Raw genomic sequence first — 21,639 nt, 5'->3', positions numbered from 1 at the left:
CAATGGGGAGGAAGATAGGGGTATCAGTACTGAGTTCTGCCCCTAGCTGGGGGGGGGGGAAGGACCCCCTCCTTAGCCTCATGCCAAAAAGGAAAAATATTAGTGGACTTGTGTGATCATGATTTCCTTGTTCTGGGGTTTCTGAAATGATTTTTCACATGGCCTATCTATTGCACTCTAAAAGTTTTCAAAAACTTTTTTATATTTCTTCTTTTCCTGTTAACTCTCGAAATGTCAACACTGGGACTAACCTTGGAGGTCATTTAATCGGTGAAGGAACCGAGCCACACTTGAAAAATAGCTCCTTTGCTGCCTCTTGCCACCAATGTCCCACACACTTCTCCCCACATTTTATAGAGATCTACACTTTATAAAGATCTGCATTTACACCCAAATGCATCATTGATTGTGGCCCCCACATCCCTTCCTCACTCTCATGATGACTAACAGCCATGAGAAATGCTGGACTCGGGATAAAACTGGCTCCGCAGAAGGCAGGGGGCGTGAGGGGAGAGAGAAAAACTGCAGAGTGTTCAATGTCACTCTGGAACCACTGGAATAAACAAGCCTTAAAGCCCTGTGCTGGTCAGCTAGGGCCGCCAGAACAAAAGGCCATAGCCGGGGCGGCTTTAACAACAGAAAACGATTTCTCCTCGGCACTAGACGCTGGAAGTCTAAGGTCAGAATTCTGGCAGAGTTGGCTTCCAGACACTTCTCTCCTTTGCTTACAGACAGCTGCCCATTGGCTGCCCCTTCATAGGGCTTTTGTGGCCTGGTGTCATCTCCTGCTCTTCCCCCTCCTCACTTAGGCTGGCCTTGAACTTGAGGCAGCCAAGGTGAACTTGAGTCTCGGAACCTCCTTGTGAGTACTGGGATTGTAGGCACTCCTAAGGATCCAGTTGCAACCAGACAAGCATTCCATGAACTGAGTTACAGCCTCAGCCACTAACCCCTTCTTCTAAGGACTCCAGTCAGATTAGTGGAACGTCTGGTCAAACAGCCTCAGTTTACCTTAAGTGCCTTTTGAAAGGCCCTATTTTATTATAATTAACTCGGCTAAGTTTCTCTGTCCATTTTTTTTTAATTTTATGTGCATTCCTGTGAAGGTGTCAGATCCCTTGGAATTGGGGGTATAGACAGTTGTGAGCTGCCATGTGGGTGCTGGGAATTGAACCCAGGTCCTTTGGAAGAGCAGACAGTGCTCTTAACCACTGAGCCATCTCTCCAGCCCCCATTATTTTTATTTTACTTACATTCATTTTCACTGACATATGAAGATATTAATGAGATACAAAGTTAATAAACTGTAACTAATATTAAAAATAAAATTTTAAAAAGATATGACTATTACATAAATATTCTTTATATTAGTGTGGTGGTATATCAGGTTTCTTTATATAGCATAATATTGAGCTATGCACATTTAAAATGACAATTAATTAAAGGGCCCTATTTCTAAATATACTTACATTCTGACACTGGGGACGAGGCCTCAGTGCCCTCCGCCAGATCGGCTGCGAATTCCCTTTACCGTTTAAGCCAGCTCAAAGCATGTGGTCTGCTCCTCAGAACCTAAATTACACAAACCAACCCAAGGCCTCACAAACTGGTCTAGTCATACCTTGGAGTCCTCCCAGTTCACAACAGAGCACACAACTCACTTCCTCACAGTCTCTCGGCTTCCTCCAGAACTCAGGAGGCTTCCTTTCCACAGCCAACCTTGGGATAGAGCTTCCCTCTTGCAGTTTTGTGGTCACCTACAGCCTTCCCATCTAGACCAACAAGAAGGGAGCGATGGTACCAAACCCCTCCACCCCTCCATGACAATCCCAAAGTGACAGCAGCAGTGCACAAAACTTTCTGTACAGCCTGTTCCAATACCTTTAAAAGTCACTAAGCACAGGTTTATCGGTGACGGTGGTTGGCACAGGCATCTCACAGGCATTCCATACCTCCTGGGGGAAGCGCACAACAGCTTCCCTAACCTGTCTGTATCTGATTAAACCTGTAGATCTGCTGTTTTACAAGCAACATAAAGAATAAAATGGCGTGTTTAAAACAGTGGGAAACAGTGGGAAGCTGGGTGTGGCGGCTCACATGTGTAATCCCAGCGCTGTGGATGCAGAGGCAGGAGAATCACAGCCAGAGGAGAGCAGGGCCAGGAGAGAGAGTTTTACATAGCAGAGCCAGGGCCACATAGAAAGACTGTGACTCAAAAAAATAAAAAACGAATACAAAACACAGTGAGAGTGCGAGCAGTAAACCTAAGGTGAAAAAGTCTGCTAGTCAACAAACTAGTTACAAAGGAAAGAAGGAGCCTTGCAAGAGCCCATAGATCAAAGACGATTTAAAAGATGGAGCCACTGGTCACCGGATTCAAACAAACAGAAAAAAAAAAAATGTTTTGAGATAATCTTGGAGAACTGAATGCTGGCTGTTTCGATTATACTAAAGAACTGTTAACCCTTTGGTTCTGATACGCTTCTGTGATTAGATTTTGTTAATGGATCCTAATCTTTTAAAGGTATGCAAGGATCCCCTGCCTTCCTGTGGACTAACCTCCAAATAATCTGATGGTAAATAGACAGTTTTGTGACTGGGATGTGATTTCATTCCCACCCAGCCTGCTGAAAGTCAGCGCTGAATATTACCCAGCGTCGCAGAGCTGATGTTCCCTGGGCGATCCAGTCGCTGAAAACATTTACCGGGGATACAATGCACTGTCACATTGACTTCAAAATAATCTGAACTTGGGTCTAGGAGGATGACGGAGAAAGTGAGACTGGTCCTGAGCTGTTCACTATTGAAGCTGGGTGTGATTCCATGGGAATTCATTACGCTACCCTCTTTACATATACTTCGAAGTTTTCTTGATTGCTTAAAAAACAAAAGTTTCTCTCATGAGTAAAAAGGACCCAATGACCAAGCCAGAGTCTAAATTATTTGCTAAAGTCCTAATGTTATTACAAGGACAACCAGCTTATCAATCCACACTTTTTACATAAAGTTTCCCAAATATGAACATTTCCAGAATGCTAACAGCTGACATAACATACCTTCTTTTCAAATGTTACTGAGAATTTTCGAAACACAGGCCAGGCAAACTCCACAGGGTTGTAATAAGGACTTTAGAACACAGCTAAATGTAGATTAAACATTAATAGATGGACCACGAATAACATAGTGTTTGTTGTTGATGTAATCCAAGTCTTTAAAAACTTATTCATCCTAATTTCTATGATATTAATAAGGGATACCAGAGGCCCACATAAGAATGTGAAACTTTCATAGAGAAAACTACTGTTTGCTAGAAAATGTCCTAACACAGATATTTGTCAGAACTTACTGAAAAAAGATAATAATCTCTTTCATATTAAAATATACTGGATTGGGGATATGACCCAGGGGTAAAGTACTCACCCAGAATGTGTGAGATGCTGAGCTCAATCACTAGTACTGCAATAATGATGATAACGATGATGACAATAATAACTACTTTTGGTAAGAAGCAGGAAAAAACTGGGCAAAGAAATCACAAAAGAAAACAAACTAATGTGGGATTTTTTTTTTCGTTACTGTAGACATACAATTAAATTTGAATTCAGATAAATGATGAATAATTTCTATTTGGGTCATACTTTACTGTCATAGTTTGAATAAGAATGACCCCTGCATCATGGGAGGAGAAGAGGGAGAAAGAGTGGGATTGGGAGGGGACAAGAGAGGGGGCTACAGCTGGGATACAAAAATGAATAAATTATAATTAATAAAAAATAAATTAGTTTTCAGAAGCAAACCTCACAGTTGGTATTATGTTCTTGTGGAATGTATACAATTACCCTTGTTCATTCAAATGCTGATTTCTCTAATATACTATTTGGTTTCAATCCAGACATTGCTTTGTGATGTTTTTTCTAAGCATCACCTGTCTCAAGTTTGTGTAAATATGCTACCATTTGTTCTCTGTATTATCAATAAAACAACCAGCCAATGCTGAGCAATGGAGAGAATAGGGTGGGACATCCTGGTCCAGAGCGGAGGAGAAAGAAGTGAGTGGGAGGGAGAGGGAGAGAATATATTGCCAGAAGAGGACTTGGAACCACGAAGAGAGATGAACTGGACTAAAAGCAAGTATAATGTGGGAAATCTGAATGGCAGGAAACTATGCGGGCTTGGAGGTTTAGGATGGAGTAACTATTACTGCTCAGCGTTGTGTTCTAGGTTAATTAAATGAAAAAAATAAATAAATAAATTAGTTTTAAAAAGAACTATTAAAGAAGATAAGTAAAGCATGTAACTGTGAAAGAAAAAGAAAGAAAGAAAGAAAGAAAGAAAGAAAGAAAGAAAGAAAGAAAGAAAGAAAGAAAGAAAGAAAGAAAGAAAGAAAGAACAATCCCCATAGGCTCATATATTTGAAAACTTAGTCACCAGGGAGTGGCACCATTTGAAAGGATTAAAAGGATTAAGAGGTGTGGCCTTGTTGGAAGAGGTACATCCCTGGAGGTGAGCTTTGAGGTTTTAAAACCCCGTGCCAGGCCAGCTGCTCCCCATCCCCAATCTCTCCTTGGGGATCAGGATGGATATTTCTCAAGCACCACACCTGCCTGAATGCTGCCATGCTTCCTGCCATGATGATAACAGACTAAGCCTCTGAAACTGTAGCCAAGCCCCGATTAAATGCTTTCTTTTATAAAGAAAGAAAGACATCATGACACTATGGTCATGATGTCTTGTCACAGAAATAAAACAGTGACTAGGACACTTACATTAAAATGTTATCTGCTTTTTTTCTGAAATTCAAATTTATCCCGGACATCTTGGATTTTTACTTTGCTAACTTTGAAATTCCTAAACTAATTGCCTTACGTTTTTAAGTTTGAAAAACTGACACCTTCATAATCATTCAGAGAGAGCAAGTCAACAGAAGAGCAGATGGCTGGAGTGAGCAGAAAGGAACACCCACACTGTCAGGCACCTGCCCAGAGCTCTGGAGAGGAGGTGTGGTCTCAGGGTCTCAGACAGGTAGGAGGGAGGTGGGCAGCAGATAGTAGGAAAAGGGTTTTAAGTTTGGATGTGCATTCCTTCGGAAGAGCAGGGAAACATGTTCCCCATCAGCCAGCAGCCGGTCGCTCAGAGAAGCGGCCCGTTCATTTGCTCTTGAACCTCACTGTGGAGTTGGGGACATGGCTTACTGGCCATGTATGTATGAGGACCTGAGTTTGGATTCCCAGAACCCATATAAAAGGTAGAGTTGGTGAATCTGGAAGCCCAGTGCACCTACAGCAAGGTGAGAGGTACACAGTGGTGAATGATAAGACACAGTGTCTCAAGGGGAAAAGGGAAAACAACAGCCAGGGCTGTCTTCTAACCTCCACCTGTGCACATGCACACGACAAACTACTGTGGTCAATCTGAATACTCTGTAATCTTTTATGAACTTTCTTATGTACTATTGAACAGATGCAAAGGGAGCTTTAGAACCTATGTACTTTTCACCCAATTACACAAGCAAACAAGCAAAAAACATTACCAGTTCCTTGCAACTTTTCTATGTCCTTCCAATGCATTCCTCTCTTGGCTCACCCTATTACCTATGGAGTCATGAATATGACCTTTGATTCATAATCATCCCCAATTTTCTTATTCATTTTTACATCTGTTTGTACCACTAAACAACCTGTGGCTTTTTCCATACCCTTTACCTTAACAACTTTCATATAAATAGTAGCTGGACTGTGTATTCTTCCACCGTGTACCTTTGTTCACTCTCTTTTTTTTTAATAATGAAATTGATTAATTTAATCGTTAAAGAGTCATGTTTGGTGCTATGTAATAGTCCATTATTTGGATATACCATAAATTATTTCTCTGTTCTTTTGTTATAGTCGTTTAGCTGGTTTCCAATGTTATCCTTTCACCAAACGCTATTATGAACATCCTTGAACACTTCTTTTCATACAATTTAGGGGTATTTCTCTAGGGCATGTAACAGGGAAGAATTACAAGGTCAAGGAGTGTGTATAGCTTCAATTGTAATTCTACAAAGCGGTCGTACTAATTTATATTCCCACCAGTAGCAATAAATAATTTTTATAGTTGTGTCCTGCTGAGGTTAATTGAAAACGCTCCTTTAAAGCAGTGGGTTCAAAGCCTGCTCAAAATGAGCAGGAGGCCTGGTGCTAATGGTTTCTACACTTAGAAGGCAGGCCTGACATGGGCATGGCCGGCCATGATGCAGACTGAATCTGCAGGCTTTCCTGAATGAGCCTGGACTGGAACTTACCACAAGGCACTCAAGGGATGTGCTGCACCTGCCATGAGCCACAAGCTCTGCAGTATTTGGGGGAGGCTCCAGAGCAATGGCCCTGGGGTCTCACGCCCAGGCCTGTTTTGATTTGTATTATTTTCCTGTAGGAGTGAAAGATGCCCGTTGTACATAAAACTGTCCTAACGGTTGCTGAAATGCATCGCACGTATTGAACAGCCACACGATAACACCACTTCCAGCAAAATAGAACCCACTCAGCCCGTCCTACGTGGACCGACTTTCTTCTTTTGCACAAAGAGAGCCATATATTCTGGTTTACTTTTGACTTCTCTTTTATTGTCCAATATATCTTTATATTTAAAAAAAAAAAAGAAACCATCCACTTTATTGAAAATTCCATTATTCAATAAACATTCACTAAGCACCTGCTCTTGAGCAAGGCAGAGTCCATAAAAAAAAAAAAAAAATTAAGCAACTTTACCATAAAGGACTCCTAGTTGAAAAGAGACTGCAGATATGGGCCACAGTAACGACCTCATTTATTGTGAGCTTTCCCTGGGCCAGGACCTGTACTAGACCCTTAATGAATGTAGCTGGCAGAACAAGCCCCATCCAAGATGCCCCTATTCTAACGCTGACACAGCTACGTTATGTGGCAAAGAGTCAAGGTTGCTAACTGGGTGATCCTAAAATTAGTCTGCATCATCCAAGGGGACCTGATACTACCACAAGGCCCTTCCTCAGACAGCAAGAGGCAGCAGGTGAGAGAGATGGCCCAGGGAGAAGAAGGTGGCCACCACTGATGACTTTGAAGATGGGAGGAACCATGAACCAAGGGCTGTGAGCATCTTCCAGAGGCTGAAAAGGGCAGGAGAATGGAATCTTGAACCAGGCACAGCTGTACATGCCTGCAACTTCAGCACTTGGGGCGGAGCTCACCCTTAGAAACATTTGTGAAAAGCCTGGGCTACAAGAGACCCTGCCTGAGCAACGAAACGCTCCCTCCGGGGCTCCTGAATCCCTGAGAGAAAAGGGGTGCATATGGAATGTAAGGGTCAGAAGATGAGGCAGAATGTGATAGATCACTTTGATCTGGGGGTGACAGCCACTACGCTTCCAAATATTCAGCAGGACCGGGCCCAGCAACTTCCTGACATGGAAGGGGGAAGGATGGTAATGTCCTGGAATATAAATATGAACACCCTTGACGGACGCAGGAGGAAGCTGTGACTTTTCTTCAGGCTGTAGTCACTTGTAAGGGGTCCAGACTCCTGCAAATTAGCATCACCCACACTCCAGTAAGCAACTCCTGTAAACCAAGAGCTGAATTAAACTCCACGGGTGGAAAGAGAGAAAAGAATGGAAGGGGAGGGCACACCTATGGAAGGTGGGGAAGAGGAATAGGGTCAGCAGGAGTGGTGGGGGTGGGGCAAAAGAGGCCATGATGGTATAAATAGGATCACGATTACTTTATATTCATGCATGCAAATGTCACAGTAAATGTGTAACTATTATATGTTAACAAAAGCCATTTGGTCCCTTGGGTCTGTTAGCCACATTTCAAGTGTTTAGTAGCTATCGTAGATGTGGTTAACATCAGACCCCCGCAGAAAGTACCACTGGACAGCACCTGAGTCATTGCCTTTGAGATGGTTGGTGGGTCTGTCCTTTGATAACGCTCGGCAACTCATTCACTTCCTTCCTACCTTTACTGCCTCCCCTCCCTTTTCCACCCTAGGGATTCAAGAACAGATACATAATAAATAGTCACGGCAATTATTTTAAACCCTGGGCTCTTTCTTGGAGAGGTGCTTATCCAGTAGTCTAAAAGTATCCATTCTCCCTGAGCTGGGCAGGTTCCTTATGTGGCAAGTCAGGATCTGAATTTGATCCTCAGAATCCACATTTAAAAAAAAAAAAAAATCTTGTGTGGTGATGATTTGTAATCCCAACAATGGGGAGGCAGAGACAGGAGAATCCTTGGACCTCCCTAGCCAACCAGCCAAACCCAGTTAGCAAGTTCCAGACTAGCCTCAAAAAAAAAAAAAAAAAAATGATGAACACAAGGTTGTCCTCTGGTCTGTACTTTCACATGCACACGTGTGTACATACACACACAAAATAACCCTAGATTTCTCACTGCTAGCTCCTTAAGAAAGGTCAACCTTGTAGAATCATTTGGTTGGTTGGTTTGATTTGGTTTTTTTTTCCCCCTAGACAGGGTTTCTCTGTGTTGCCCTGGCTGTCCTGGACCTTAACCCCTCTCTGTAAACTGGGCTGGCCTTGAACTTAGAGATCTGCCAGCCTCGGCCTTTCTTTGAGTGTTGGGATGAAAGATGCATGTTGCCACTGTCCTGTCTTTCCCATCCTGTACATGTAGGCTGGTTAGGTAGGAGGGGCAAGGCTGCTCACGGTTATGACGTGTCTGTCAGGTTTCAAGTCACCTGGCGTCTAGCCTGGTAACGTTGGAAAGCTCCAATGAGACCAGAGCTGCCTTCCCTGCTGAGTGGTTGGTGCCCCACACTGGCCCTGCAAACGGAAGGCAGAAACCATCCAAAGGAGTACTGGAAAGTCCCCCAGAGCTTCAGACCTAACAAGCGAGGGCAGTGGCCACAGGGAAGATTATTTTTGTGACCTAGCAATTGAGTTTGGAATGATGAGAGAAGAAAAAGCCAGTTTGTTGCTAGAATGGCCTGTGGGGGCCTTCGTGGAAACGGTTGGAAGCGCTCGGAGAGACCCAGTTCTCTCATTCCCCTGGCGACTCGCAGCTGTGCGGGGGACGCACTCTGCACAATGCTAACCCTGTTTGGCAGGCCTCACGGCAGCTCCGATCGATTTCTCATCAGCAGCGCAACCCTTGTCCTCTTCCAAAAAGCTCAGTGACAAACGCAGAAGGAGGGGGCCTTGCACGCTGACAGGCCTCACCACTGGCAGCCACGCCAGAACTTGGCTGCCTGAACAATAAATCTCTATGTGGTCTGGAGAGAAAGGCCACCCTGTACCTGCTGTTCACAGGGCTATCCGCCCACCCGAGCCCCTGCAAAGTGAAGAGAAGGGAGGAGGTGGGACCCAAGGCCCCAGTCAGATGAGAAACAGGCCTCCAGCCTCCATCTCCCTGAGCCACACCAGCAGGCAGACGGCTCTCCTCAGCTGAACTATGGTCTCATAGGCCTGTGGTTGGGATCCATCCTAGACTACATACCGAAAGAAGCAGTATGACATCATCTATAACTTTATAAAATCCTTTAAAAAAATTAAACTTTAAAGAAACCCCTTTAGGTACAACAAAAGTATCCCTGGCCGCCAGCTCATGTCCAATATGGGTGTCTGGACCTGAGCCTTTTCTGGTCTGAACAGCCAATGACTGCATCAAGGATAATACTCACTCCCCAAAGGGTACGTTAGATAGGGCCACATCTGGAAGAGGAGGGATAAGCGGAAGGAAGGAGCCCCCAACCGTGGGAACTAGTATTTGACCTCGGGGGGCCGAGAGTTGAGTTAATCATAGCTCTTAACTCGTGATGTACTTTGATTTGTGCAGAGCCCGTGTTTGCTTTTTACATGATCAGCTATTAGAACTTTAATAATGAACAAAGAGCTTAAAGCTACCCCTCTCTTCTCACTAAAAGCGCTGAAGCCGACCATATCAGCCAATCTAACCCTTTCACCCCATCACTTCGTTCCACGTCAGCATCCCTGTGACTTTGGTTTTCTGTTTAACTAATTTTATTGTAGCTACGGGTATTTTTTTAAAGGTTTTTCTGACGTCAGTTGTTCATAAAAACTGATGAAAGATGTCACACTTGCCTCTTTTGGTATGTTTCTCTTCTTTAAGATTGTGTTACTAAGAGTCACCAACTTTCACCTTTTGTGTGGATGTGCATGCAGAGTGTATATATGGGTACATGTGTGATGTGTGCACGTGTGTCCATGTGTGAGATGTGTGTGCTGAGGTCAGAGGACAACCCCAACTGTCAGTCCTCATCTTCCACCTCATTTTGGGGGGACAGGGTCTCTTTGTCATTTTGCCACTGCAAATGCCTTGGTAGCTGGCCCAAGAGCTTCTAGAGAGATTCTCCTGTGTCTATCTTCCATCTCTTGGTAGAAGTACTGGAACTACAAATATACAATACCAAATCTGTCTTAATGTGGGTTCTGGGAACTTGATCTCAAATCCTCATATTTGCATAGCAAGCACTTTACCTACTAAGCCATCTCACAGCATTTTACATGCTGCTCGTACTCCTATGTTCGGCCTGAGTAGAATGTTTTATGGTGTGAGTTCATCCCAATTTGTTCATCTGTCCTCCCACTGATGGGCAGTTGGGCTCCTTCCAGGCTTGTGGTAGCAACAGCACAGTGGCACACAGTGGCATCCTGCTCAGCCTGAGCTCCTCTAAGGGGCACATGCCTCGGAGTAGGATTACTAGGCCATACCAAATGTGACTCCTCGACTTCAGAGACGAGATGAAAGCCGATTGGCTCTGGTGCCTAGCACTTGTTAGATGCATGCATCTTCTCTTAAACCCCTCAGCTTGGTTTTTCTAAGTGTCACATATCAGCTTACCAAAAATGTTTAAATCAAGTTCTCATCTTGACCCTGAATGGAAGAAAAAAAAAAAAGGTGGACAACAGAGAGAAAACCTAAAGAGCAGAGCAGAGACCCTAGTCCGGACACTGAAGTATGAAAGCCCAATGGGAGGAAACAGCACGGAGTTGTTTTGCTTTTGACAAATCGGAGAGAGAAATGGAGATTTAGAATAGAGGTAAAGCCAACTGCCCTATCTAAGATGCTCACTAAGCCTCTTCTGCCCCAGCCCTCTCACAATCGCTGCACGTGCAAAGAGCAAAAACCTGAAAGTGGAAAGCCCAGCTTGTAAGCCAGTAATTTCAAATGACAGTGGGGGATGGGAGCCAGACTGGACATCTCCATACGGTCTACTGCATATATCTGCTAGCCGAGTGTTTTACAGCCTGACCAGCACACGGATGAATCAGATTCCTATCCTGCTTCAAGGAGCTTGCAAGTTTCCTCATTTCTAAGACAGAATCAGGCATGAAGTGTCCAGGGAATGACAATGCTGGGAAGGAGGAGATGGCTCACTGCTGTAGGACTCAAACGTTAAGAACTGCAGAAGCCTTCTTATCGAGTGATGTTGGAGCTGGAGTTAAAATAAGAAGAAAAAGAACAAAGCATAATTGCCAGGCAGAGGGGTGCCTACCTTTACTCTCAGCACTCTGGAGGCAGAGGTGGGCAGATTGCCTCAAGGCCAGTCCGGTCTATAATTGAAAGTTCCAGACCAGCCAGCCTTACATAGTGAGACCTCAATAAAGGGCAAGGAGCAGAGAATATACCTAAAATGATTATGAAGTTGATTTCTGTTTCACACCCCTTGACTCTCCCACATTCTCCTATTTCTCACTTTTCTTTTGTTTATTTGTTTTGTTTTGTTTTTTGGACACAGGTTTCTCCGAGTAGCCCTGGCTGGCCTGGAACTCGCAGAGATCTGCCCGCCTCTGGAGTGCTGGGATTAAAGGCGTGCACCACCACTGTGAAGCCTTTCTCACATTTCTTAAATGTTTCCAGCCTCTGGTCTTACTCAGACACCAGAGTTGCTCAGGGAATCATCATTAAACATTCATTATCTGCACCGTTTTTTTTTTTTTTTAGTTTTCGTTCCGCAAACACTGACAGAGTAAATCTCTACCAGGTGCCCGGACCTGTACATGGATGGACAAGACAGGTTCGGTCTCAGCCTTCATCCCATTCCCTCTCCTCGAGGATGGACAGAAGAGTAGACAAAGGCTGTCCCCTTGGCCTGTCCGTCGCTCAGACATCATCAGCCTGAGACAGCCTCTTGGAAGAAATGACCGCCCGCTCCATAACCGAGAGAGCACTGACCAGCTTCCCAGATGGCCTCTGAGGAGCAGCATCAGTGCTGCCTACAGAGCAGCCTCCAATCTGACACTTGATAGCTGCCGGTTCCCAGAGTCAAACAAATGTCAGGGATTTTATGAAGGAAGGCAGGAAGCAGAAAGGGGGCAAGGATTGGGGTCTGGGCCTCAAGGGAGCTCAATTAGTGAGTCAGATAGTTACAGCGAAAGGGCATGTTCTCAGTTTCCTAGAAAGCCAGCTGGGAAAGATGGCAATCCTTAAGCTTCTGTCACTCAAAAGATTAAGAGAGGAGACCTCGGGGTGCCCAGAGGGAATTCTGCAACAAGCCAGATGTTTCTGCTCTTCCTATGATTCCTCTGCTCTCGACCAGAGCCACATTTCTGGGGCCACCAAGAAGCCACAGAAGAGAGATGGTATCTTTTGAGACAGGGTTGAAATCCAGACATAACCCTTTATCAATACAGATACGAAAGATTCCTCTGCAATCTCGCTTGGAGCGCTGGGGTTTAGAACTTTCTCATGGAGTCATCCTTCCCATTAGCTGGAAGCACACAGTCTAGGCCCTGCAAACCTCCCAGGGCCGTACATACACTGGGTATGTATCAACAAGGCAAGCAAGACAGTGAGCCCCGTGCCTCGCCTCCCCACCTCCAAAATGGGTCTAAAAAGACTGCCTTTCTTGTTCTTAAGAGGCTGTATAAAAAGCCAAACCCAAATGCTCATAAGTGGTGGCTGTTATCATTGCCTATAAATGCAAGCAGATAACCACATGCTTACGAAAGCTGCTTCCCGGCTGGAAAGATGACTCAGTCGTTATAAGTAAGCACTTGCTGCTCTCTCCGAGGACCCAAGTTCAGTTCTGTGAACCAATGTGGGGTAGGCTCGCCGCCTACAGTCCCAGGAGATCTGATGCCTCTAAGGGCACCTACACCCGCATGCCCATATTCATCTACAGGAACACACATAAGCATATAACTAAAAGTAAAGAAATAAATCTTTTTAAAAAGAGCAGTGTTGCCTTAGTACATTGTAAACTTGTACACGTGTGTGTGTGTGTGTGTGTGTGTGTGTGTGTGTGTGTGTGTGCGCACGCGTGTGCATGTGTGTGTGTGTGTGTGTGTGTTTGACAGAGAACAAGCTGGGACATAAGCGAGCCTATTTACAGGTCCTGCTTATCTTCCATCCTTTTTGTCAAATTAATAAACTAAAGAAGTTGTCAGGGAAACTTAAGAGTCTGTTTCCCCTGAAGTCCTGGCTTCCTCCAGTTCCAGGAGGTAGGGAAGGAAAGCCATATGGCCTGAGATGTTAGACACGCCCGGCAGCAAGCAAGCCCCCCACCATTTGTCGGAGGGCCTCTCTCGTTTCGACCCTCCTGTGGGCGGGCATCCAGATTGCAGTCGGGGTGCTCTGGTCTGCATCTCTGTCTTGACTGTTCCTAATTATTGGAGGGAACGCCGTGGCTCTCTCTTGCCTGACCTCAGAATTTAAGAGCTTCGAGCCCTCATATCAAACCATCAGCTTCATTTAAAAGGCATCCTCATCTGCATCCATAAAAGTCACTCCTGGAGCCCTGACGGTGCCCCAGCTTTGGGAACGCTGTCGAGGATTTATGACACACCCTGGATCTAATCTGCCGCCCTTTAACTGCTGCTGTTGCACATCTGGCCATAAAATCAAGGGCCGGCCCGACACGGGGACAAACACTTTTCTTTCCTAAGTGGCTGCCAATCCGATCTCCCAGTGAAAGGTGGGCTCAGATGTAACCAGGCCAGCATCTGGCCAGTCGTTAAGCTGGTCAGGTTTTTGCAAAGCTTTTCCTCCATGAACGACAGCTATAAAGACGGTTCCCGAGTAGCCACAGCCAGGAAGAAAGAAGCAGCTAAGGGAACAGGTGGTAACGGGGCTAGCCATCCAGGAAACGGGGCCAGAGGATATCCAGGAAAGAAAGCGCGATTTGGTTGGGAAGCCAACCTTGTTTGCTCAGAAGTCAAGTCGCAGCTACTTTCCCCGGGGAGATGCCGCTGGGTGCGGGCATGCTGCTGCTACCCGGAGGTCCAGGCTCTGATCTGCCTTACCATAGTCCCTGCCCAGAGATTGCCTCCCTTATGTTTTGCCAAAGAAACCACTAGGTGGTTTAACAGATACATTTTTTAAGGCAGTGAAATTCTTTATTAGCCCAATAGGAGGGGGCGGGGAGAGCAATAATCTAGACCAGAAATGAACACAATGCTGCTGCCGGTTCCCCTTTTTACGACGCCCGGGACAACCCCGTCCTGTGCACAGAATTGGCACATCTCGTGTTGTTCAGAAACTCCAATCAGACCAAGGTTCAACCGATCCAACCCAGGGGAGATCCTTGAATGCTGGTGCTGCTCTCCCGAACTTCTTCACAGCTCCCCACCCCTGCCACTCCTCCGGGGCCAGGCAGGCAGGAGCGGGGTGGCGGGGTGGGGGGAGGCATTAAAATTATCTGCTGTGGGTTTTATGAGCAGCGATTGCTTTTTGAAACAACAACAACACAAGGTCCTTGTGTGGCTCGCGGGTAACCTAAAACTCTCTAGGCGGAGTCCTCCCCCCCCCTCCGCTCCCCACCACCACTACCCCTCAACACACACACACACACACACACACACACACACACACCCTCTGCCTGCCAAGAACGCCAGCCCGGGACTGGTGCAGCGACAACCTAGAGAAGCTCTCCTCCTGCCATGGCCGAGCTCCCACCGTCCTAGGGGACGCCTTGGGGGGGGGGGGGAGGATCTTGGCAGAAAAGCCTCAGAAGTTCGTGGAAAGAACCCACCGGTGACAGGTCCTAGGAGTCGGCGCTGCAAGAGAAAAGGCGGGGAAGGCGGGTGGGGAGGGAGGAGGGCAGTGAAATTTTGTTTAGCAGGCCCGCAAGGGACTAGACGGCAGAGTCTGGGGGGACAAGGTCTGACACCTCCCTTCCCCCTTCTGTAAACGAGCGCAGGTGGGCGCGCGCGCGGCGGCCCGTGAGACAAGACGCACTTACCCTGGGGCCGGTGGTGCGGTGGCCGACGGCCGGGGACAGCTGCACCAACACGAGCAGCAAGTGGGGCGTGAGCAGGCGGACGCGCGCGGGCAGCATGGTGCCAGGCGAGCCGGGCAGCCGCAGGCGGGCAGCGGGCAGGGGGCGCAGGCTAGCTCCGAGACGCTCGTTTGGGGGTGGGGGGTGGGGGGAGCGGCCGAAGAGCCTGCGGCAGGGGGCTGGCGGAACCTGCGGCCCGGGGGTGGGGGGGTCACGGTCATGAACGGCGGAGGCCCGGAGCTGGAGCGCGCGAGCGTGTGCTCTGCGCGTGGCGCCCGCTGCGCTCAGCTCGGCCCGGCCGCGGCGACAGCAGGTTGGATGCGGGAGCCTGGACCATGGGAATTCCCGTTATAAACCCCGGGCCGGGGAGGGGCGGGGCCCGGCGGGGCTGACGGACGGGTCGGGAGGCCTGTAGCAGCCGACCCTCCGGCAGGTGGAAGCCAATGGGAGAGAGGACGAGAGGGGCGGGTCGTGGTCAGCCCCCCTCCCCACAGACGAGCTACACTAGTTTCTCCCTTGCCTGAGCGCGCTCTGGCAGCGGGCTGCTGCGATGAAGAGGAACTTTCTTGGCAATCCTCCCTGGGAACCTGCGAGCGCTCCAGCACCCTCAGTCCCTCCTGCGTGGATAATAGAAGGAAAGAAGCCTTGAGCACTTACCGTGTTTCAGCACTTAGGCTTGAGTTGTCGCAACAGCTCCGTGAAGCGGGCAGGGAAAGCTCCGTTTTCCCTATGACACAAAGATCTTGAGAAATGTCTCCCGGAGACACCGGGGAAAACCTGGGGAGACACCGGGTGCCGCCCACGGCGTGCGACCTGCGTTAGAAAGAGCACTGGCTGTTCTTCTAGAGGTTCTGAGTTCAATTCCCAGCAACCATATGGTGGCTCATAACCATTTATGATGAGATCTGGTGCCTTCATCTGGCATGCAGGCATGCATGTGGACAGAACACTGTATACATAATAAATAAATTTAAAAAAAAATAAAGAAAGAGGAGTGAGAGGGTTAGTTTCTTTCACACACACACACACACACACACACACACACAAACTCATCTTCGGGTTGACATCTGAGTTCCACAGTGGCTGCCCAAGAGAAGTCTCACGGAGGCAAAGCAAAGCATCCAAGGCTGGGGAGTGCCCCTGAGGGTCTGGGGTCTAGTCATGCACACTTGTGGTCCTGTGGGCCACGTGATCTGGGATCAGAACCCAGGCGTCCTGGCTTACCAGTCTGTACTGGAGGTCCGCAGGAGCAGCCTCTTTGTGGCCTGGAAACTCTGGAGAAAAAGCTCGAAAGAATCTCTGGTTCCATACAGGGAGGACAAGGCATGAATGGAGGCGTGGTCTGTGAGTGCAGAAATCCTGGAGACCTCCAAGAAAGGAGCGATGTTCCCTGGAAAGGTTAACCCCACTATAAGCAGACTTTGTCAGGTGCTGGAGCTCGTGGTTCCGGAGGCCAGCCTCCGGAAACGGTCACAGCACATCACACACACACATACACACACACACACACCTCAACCCAGCAAGGTGTCTGCTGCCTTCCCCTTTTGGAGACTCGTGATTATCTCCAAAAGTGGAGCACAGCTCTTGGTACTTGGTTTCCGCCGGTCTGTAGGGAGAGATCCTGTTCTCTAACCAGATTGCAAGAAAGCCCAGGATTCACAGCTCCCTGACCGCCCTGAGAGGTCCTGACAAAGATTAACTCTGCTGCCTTCCAGCATCTCTTCTTGATTGTCTGAGCAAGCTCCCCAAGGGGGCTGGTACACAGCCTTCACCCTGTAGCCAGCCAGTCTTTCTGAACAACAGAGCAGAATGCACCACTCTCTGCTCAAAGGGCTTTGCACCTCCCCCATTGGCCTCAGACAGAAACGCCCAGGTAAGAATCAAGGGTTCACCAAACAAAATAAAATGAAGAACGTCTCTAAAAGAAGTGTCCTTATGTCTGGCCTGAAGTCAGATTCTAGAACAAGATCCTGCCACCACCACCACCGCTGGGGTGTGAGATCCCAGGTCTGCCATCTAGTGGTAAAACCTTGAACACGACTCCTCTAAGATCTATTTTCCCCTCTGTGAAATGGGAGCGAAAACGGCATCCATGCCATGCGTGTGTTATTGGCAGAACTAAAGGAGTTAAAAGTGAGTAAGACCTTTACAATGGCACATGAAGAAAACGGGACAATAGTTCATAATATTTTGTGCTCAGGTTGATTTTTCACACCGAGGCAGGTCAGCGGCAATGCATGAGAGTGACTTCTCCAGTGGCTTCGTCTGGTGAGTAGATGACGGAGCCAATTTTCTAGACTGGGTTTTGGTTGCCTTAGTCTATCGCTGTCCCGTGGAGTCTGCCCCTCTCCGAGTCACTGGGAATTTCTCGGGAGACTCAGCCTCGCCAAGCATCAAGGGGGAAAGGCGTAGGCAGCAAAGGTGAGGCCTTCCTGGAACAACCCTGATGGTACGGAATACTAGGATTTCACCAGCTGGGCTTGTGACTCTTGTCCAACCCTGAGTGTGCGGGTAACCCTTAGGCCGCTTCCGTGCACCTTCCGTGTTTACCCACAGGGGGCGCAGCAGGCTGCAGGTTTTTCCTAACTCCTCTACCTGGCCACATGCAGCCGTGGCGCTGACCCACTGCCTTCTGGTGCTGGAATTATTGAGAAAGCTCTTGGAGTCGGCAGACATGCTCAGATGGCCCCTGGTCTCTGGCAGTACAAAGCCCCCAGGGGAAAGCATTGCAGTAGTGCTTTCCATCCCCAACCCCAAACGCTGCTTTCCAGCCAGAAAACTCATTTCCAAATAGTCCCCGGTCCAAAAGTCGACATCGTGCTGGCCTTCAACCACGTAGCTTAATTTAAAATACAAGCAACTGCTTTCCAGTTACTTTGCTCAGTGAGTATTTTCTTTCCTGCTGGTTGGCGTACAGGGCCTGCCATGACTGTGGTCACCATTCTTGTGATTCATCTTCTTCTCCCACCTCCTCCAATGCCCAGGGACACTCAGAGACCCCAGAGATCCCCTAGTCCTAAAGCAGCATCTCTCTGCCAGCCAGGCTCTATCTTGTGATCCAAGAAAAAAAAAAAAAAAAAGTAAAATTGACGAGTTGTCTTTCCCTAGAGACCAGGTTTATGACCCCAGAATAAATCTAGCTGGCCTGGCAACTGGTCTGTCCAGTTTTAGTCATATTCTCTGCCTTTTGCGACTTCTCATTTCAAGATAATATTCCAGTGGAAGAAAAAAATCATAAAATAATATTTTATATTATAACTAAGGTCTGGGGGCCTCAGCTCTGCGGCACTACTGGAATGACAGTTGGAAATGCCTCGCCCCCTTTTTTTTCTTTTGCTTTCTCAAGACAGGGTTTCTCTGTATAGTTCTGTCTGTCCTGGAACTCGACCTGTACACCAGGCTGGCCTCAAAGTCAGAGATCTGCCTCTGCCTCTGCCTCTGCCTCTGCCTCTGCCTCTGCCTCTGCCTCTGCCTCTGCCTCTGCCTCTGCCTCTGCCTCTGCCTCTGCCTCTGCCTCTGCCTCTGCCTCTGCCTCTGCCTCTGCCTCTGCCTCTGCCTCTGCCTCTGCCTCTGCCTCTGCCTCCCAAGTTCTGGAATTAAAGGCATGCTCCAACACTCTCCAGCTATCTTGCCCTTTTGTCTTATTCAGAATAACAACATTCTCTTCATTCTAGCAAGCACAATGTTTCTTGTTAAGGGAGATCTTTGTCCTACAATTTAACTGAGACGGAGAACAGATAGGGAGACCATATCTAAGAGTAAAGTTTACATTGTATGGGGACTCAGAGAGCAAGGTGTCGTTATATATCTACCAGGCAGGAAGATCCCCTTCCTGTGAGCAGTGAGTCCTGAAGGAGATCTGAAGCAAAGTGCCTCAACAGTGTCATTGAACTCTGATTTATGTTTGCTTCACTGTAGCAGCCACAACCAAGCTAGGGTGTCTAAGGTGAAGATTCTTGTCAAAAGCATGTCTAAGCTCAGGAGTTTGGGATACTAAGACTAAACTTATAATTTGGTTAAGGTAGGTCATTTATTAGTCTTACTTTGCAAACAAGGCTTGTCTACAGAACTTAAGCTCACCAAGGTCCTTGCTTGAATAGAAAGGTAATTTAGAAACTTATCTGTGTCTAGTCTAGATTCCTACCAATTCATAATAAACAGCTTCCATCTGGTGGCCCAAGATGGCTGGTCAAGTACTAGCCATCACATCTGTTTTCCAATGAGCAAGAAGGAAAAGGGGAAAGGAGAGTTTGTACTTGCCAGAAGTTACACTGTATTCTCTCTCCTTGACTACAACTCTATAGGTATCCAGGTAAACATAAAGGGTCACTAAGGAAAGAGACACAGTTGGCAGTAGAGGCTATCAACATTATGGTACTTAGTTGCCAAATGAAAGGTCTTTAGCTCCCTTATATTAAAAATACATATAAATGGCTGCTGAGCATTAAACATGTGCCCTTCCCACAAAACTCATCTCTTGGAACGCCGTGTTCTTCATGTAAAAGAAAGGGACGTCAAGAGGTCATCAGGAGCAATTGAGGTCATAGGGGCAGAGTACAGAGGAATAGGATTAGTGCCTTCATACAAGTTATAGAACTTGCTTCTCTGGACTGTCTGATCTCTACCATGTAAGGCTTTGAAAAGAAGTTGGCACTCTGGCTTCACCAAAGCCCAACCATGCTGGAACCTTGGTCTTGGATTCCTAGCCTACAAATTTTTGAGAAATAAGTGCTTGTCGTTTATAAGCACCTAGTCCGTGGCACAGCAAAATGCATACAGAAGTCAGCCCAGGAGATAGAATTGTGTAACAGTCAACAGAGCTGATAGGAATTGGATATGCAAAGGTCCATGTAAGTGCTTTGACATCAGACATGGAGGTACAGGATTTGGAGTTTGCCCTGATGGGTTTCAGTCTTGTTTTGGTTCAGTGTCTCCTCAATGTGCCCCTATTCCTCCCTTTTGAAATGGTATTGCACGTTCTGTGCCATTGTGTGTTGAAAGTATGTAGTTTGCTTTTTAATTCTGATTTTACAGGAAGTTGCAGTTAAGAGATTGTCCTAAGGAGAGACTTTGGACTTTGAACTTTTAGGCAGTGTTGAGACTGTAAAAGACGAAGGGGATTTTTGAAGTTGGACTGAATGCATTTTGTGTTATGATATGGCTATAAGCCTTTGAGGGCCTCTGAGTAAAATGTAATGGTTTTCATAAGAATGGCCCCCATTGGCTTGTGTGTTTTAATGCTTGGTGCCTAGTTAGTGGAACTGTTTGAGAAGGATTAGGAGGTGTGGCCTTGTTAGAGACAGTGCATCACTGGGGGGTGAGCTTTGAAGTTTCAAAAGCCCAAGACAGGCCTAGTATCTCACTCCTTCTGCCTGGGACCTGTGAATCAAATGTAAGCTCTCAGTTACTGCTCTGACTCCCCGCCTGTCAGCTATGTTCCCTGCCATGATGATCATAAACTCATGCTCTAAACTGTAAACCAGTTCCTAATTAAACACTTTCTTTTATAAGTTGCCTTGGTGGCAATGTCTAGCCAGAGCAGTAGAAAAGTTACTAAGGCTAAAAGTTCTGTTTTAAAACTTTTCTCAACCTGGAACTAAATACTCCATTTGGTCCTAACCCAACAGCACTGCACTAGCTGTGCCATGAAAAGGCATGAGGTGGGAGAAAATAGATCTATGTCTATGATAAATGAGAGAACTAGCTCTAACCCTCCAGCTACCGGCATCCTATGAAAAACAGTCAGACCATCTACAATCCAGGTCTGACAACATAGCCTTAGATTTTTTTTTTCACCAAACCTGCTTTATGTAGGGTTCCTAAATGCTTCTATCCACTGAACAGAGGTAGGGGGGAAAGAAGGTTATTAGATAAAGGGGTTGTAGACCTTTTTAGAAGTAGTTTTTTTGGGATGAGTCAACTCTTCATTGTCCGGATACCAGCAGACCAGCCCAAAGGCCAACACCAAGGAGCAACACAAATCAGCACCATTTAGGAGATCAGGACAAGGCAGCGAAAGCCATAAGACTCAGCTGGACTGCACAAAGTTCTCTGGAAAGTTTCTTTCTGCAAAGTCAAGTGTCAAAGCACGAAGGTCAGCACGGCAATGTTGATCCAAAAAGCAATATCTCACTGTCCGTGAGCTTCTATCTATCTCCTCTCCTCAGAGTCCATCTACCGATGTTCTGAGCTGACCAGTCACACCACTCACATGAGAGAGCTCACAGCAAAATATCATGTGCCCTCTCACAAGACAGCTTCTAGCAAAACATCACATGACTCAACTGAGTCTTCAAAGAAACCAGAAACTTCCACTTCATGGCAGTCATCTTCAAGTCCTTTAAGGAATAATTTACAGAAGCAAGCACAAAAGGATGCTGAGTCAGTTACCTATCACTCCAGAACAACTTCCTTCTTAAACTTTGC

At 46.9% G+C, this 21,639-nt stretch overlaps 1 protein-coding gene across 6 annotated transcripts in view; it reads right to left on the bottom strand.

Moving 5' to 3' along the window:
• The window catches only part of Smoc1 (SPARC related modular calcium binding 1), a 153,126-nt gene extending 137,589 nt beyond the window's left edge, over nt 1–15,537 (bottom strand). For all 6 annotated transcript variants that reach the window (XM_060387788.1, XM_060387790.1, XM_060387792.1 and 3 more), the window contains exon 1: nt 15,178–15,537. In XM_060387788.1, the coding sequence (XP_060243771.1) occupies nt 15,178–15,273 (96 nt within the window). In that variant the 5' untranslated portion in view covers nt 15,274–15,537. The remainder of the gene's footprint in view (nt 1–15,177) is intronic.
• Between the last annotated feature and the right edge of the window lie 6,102 nt (nt 15,538–21,639).

Source organism: Meriones unguiculatus, chromosome 7 (genome assembly GCF_030254825.1).
Source record: "Meriones unguiculatus strain TT.TT164.6M chromosome 7, Bangor_MerUng_6.1, whole genome shotgun sequence".
NCBI classification, from domain to species: domain Eukaryota; kingdom Metazoa; phylum Chordata; class Mammalia; order Rodentia; family Muridae; genus Meriones; species Meriones unguiculatus.
This window is presented reverse-complemented; position numbering and strand designations above follow the sequence as displayed.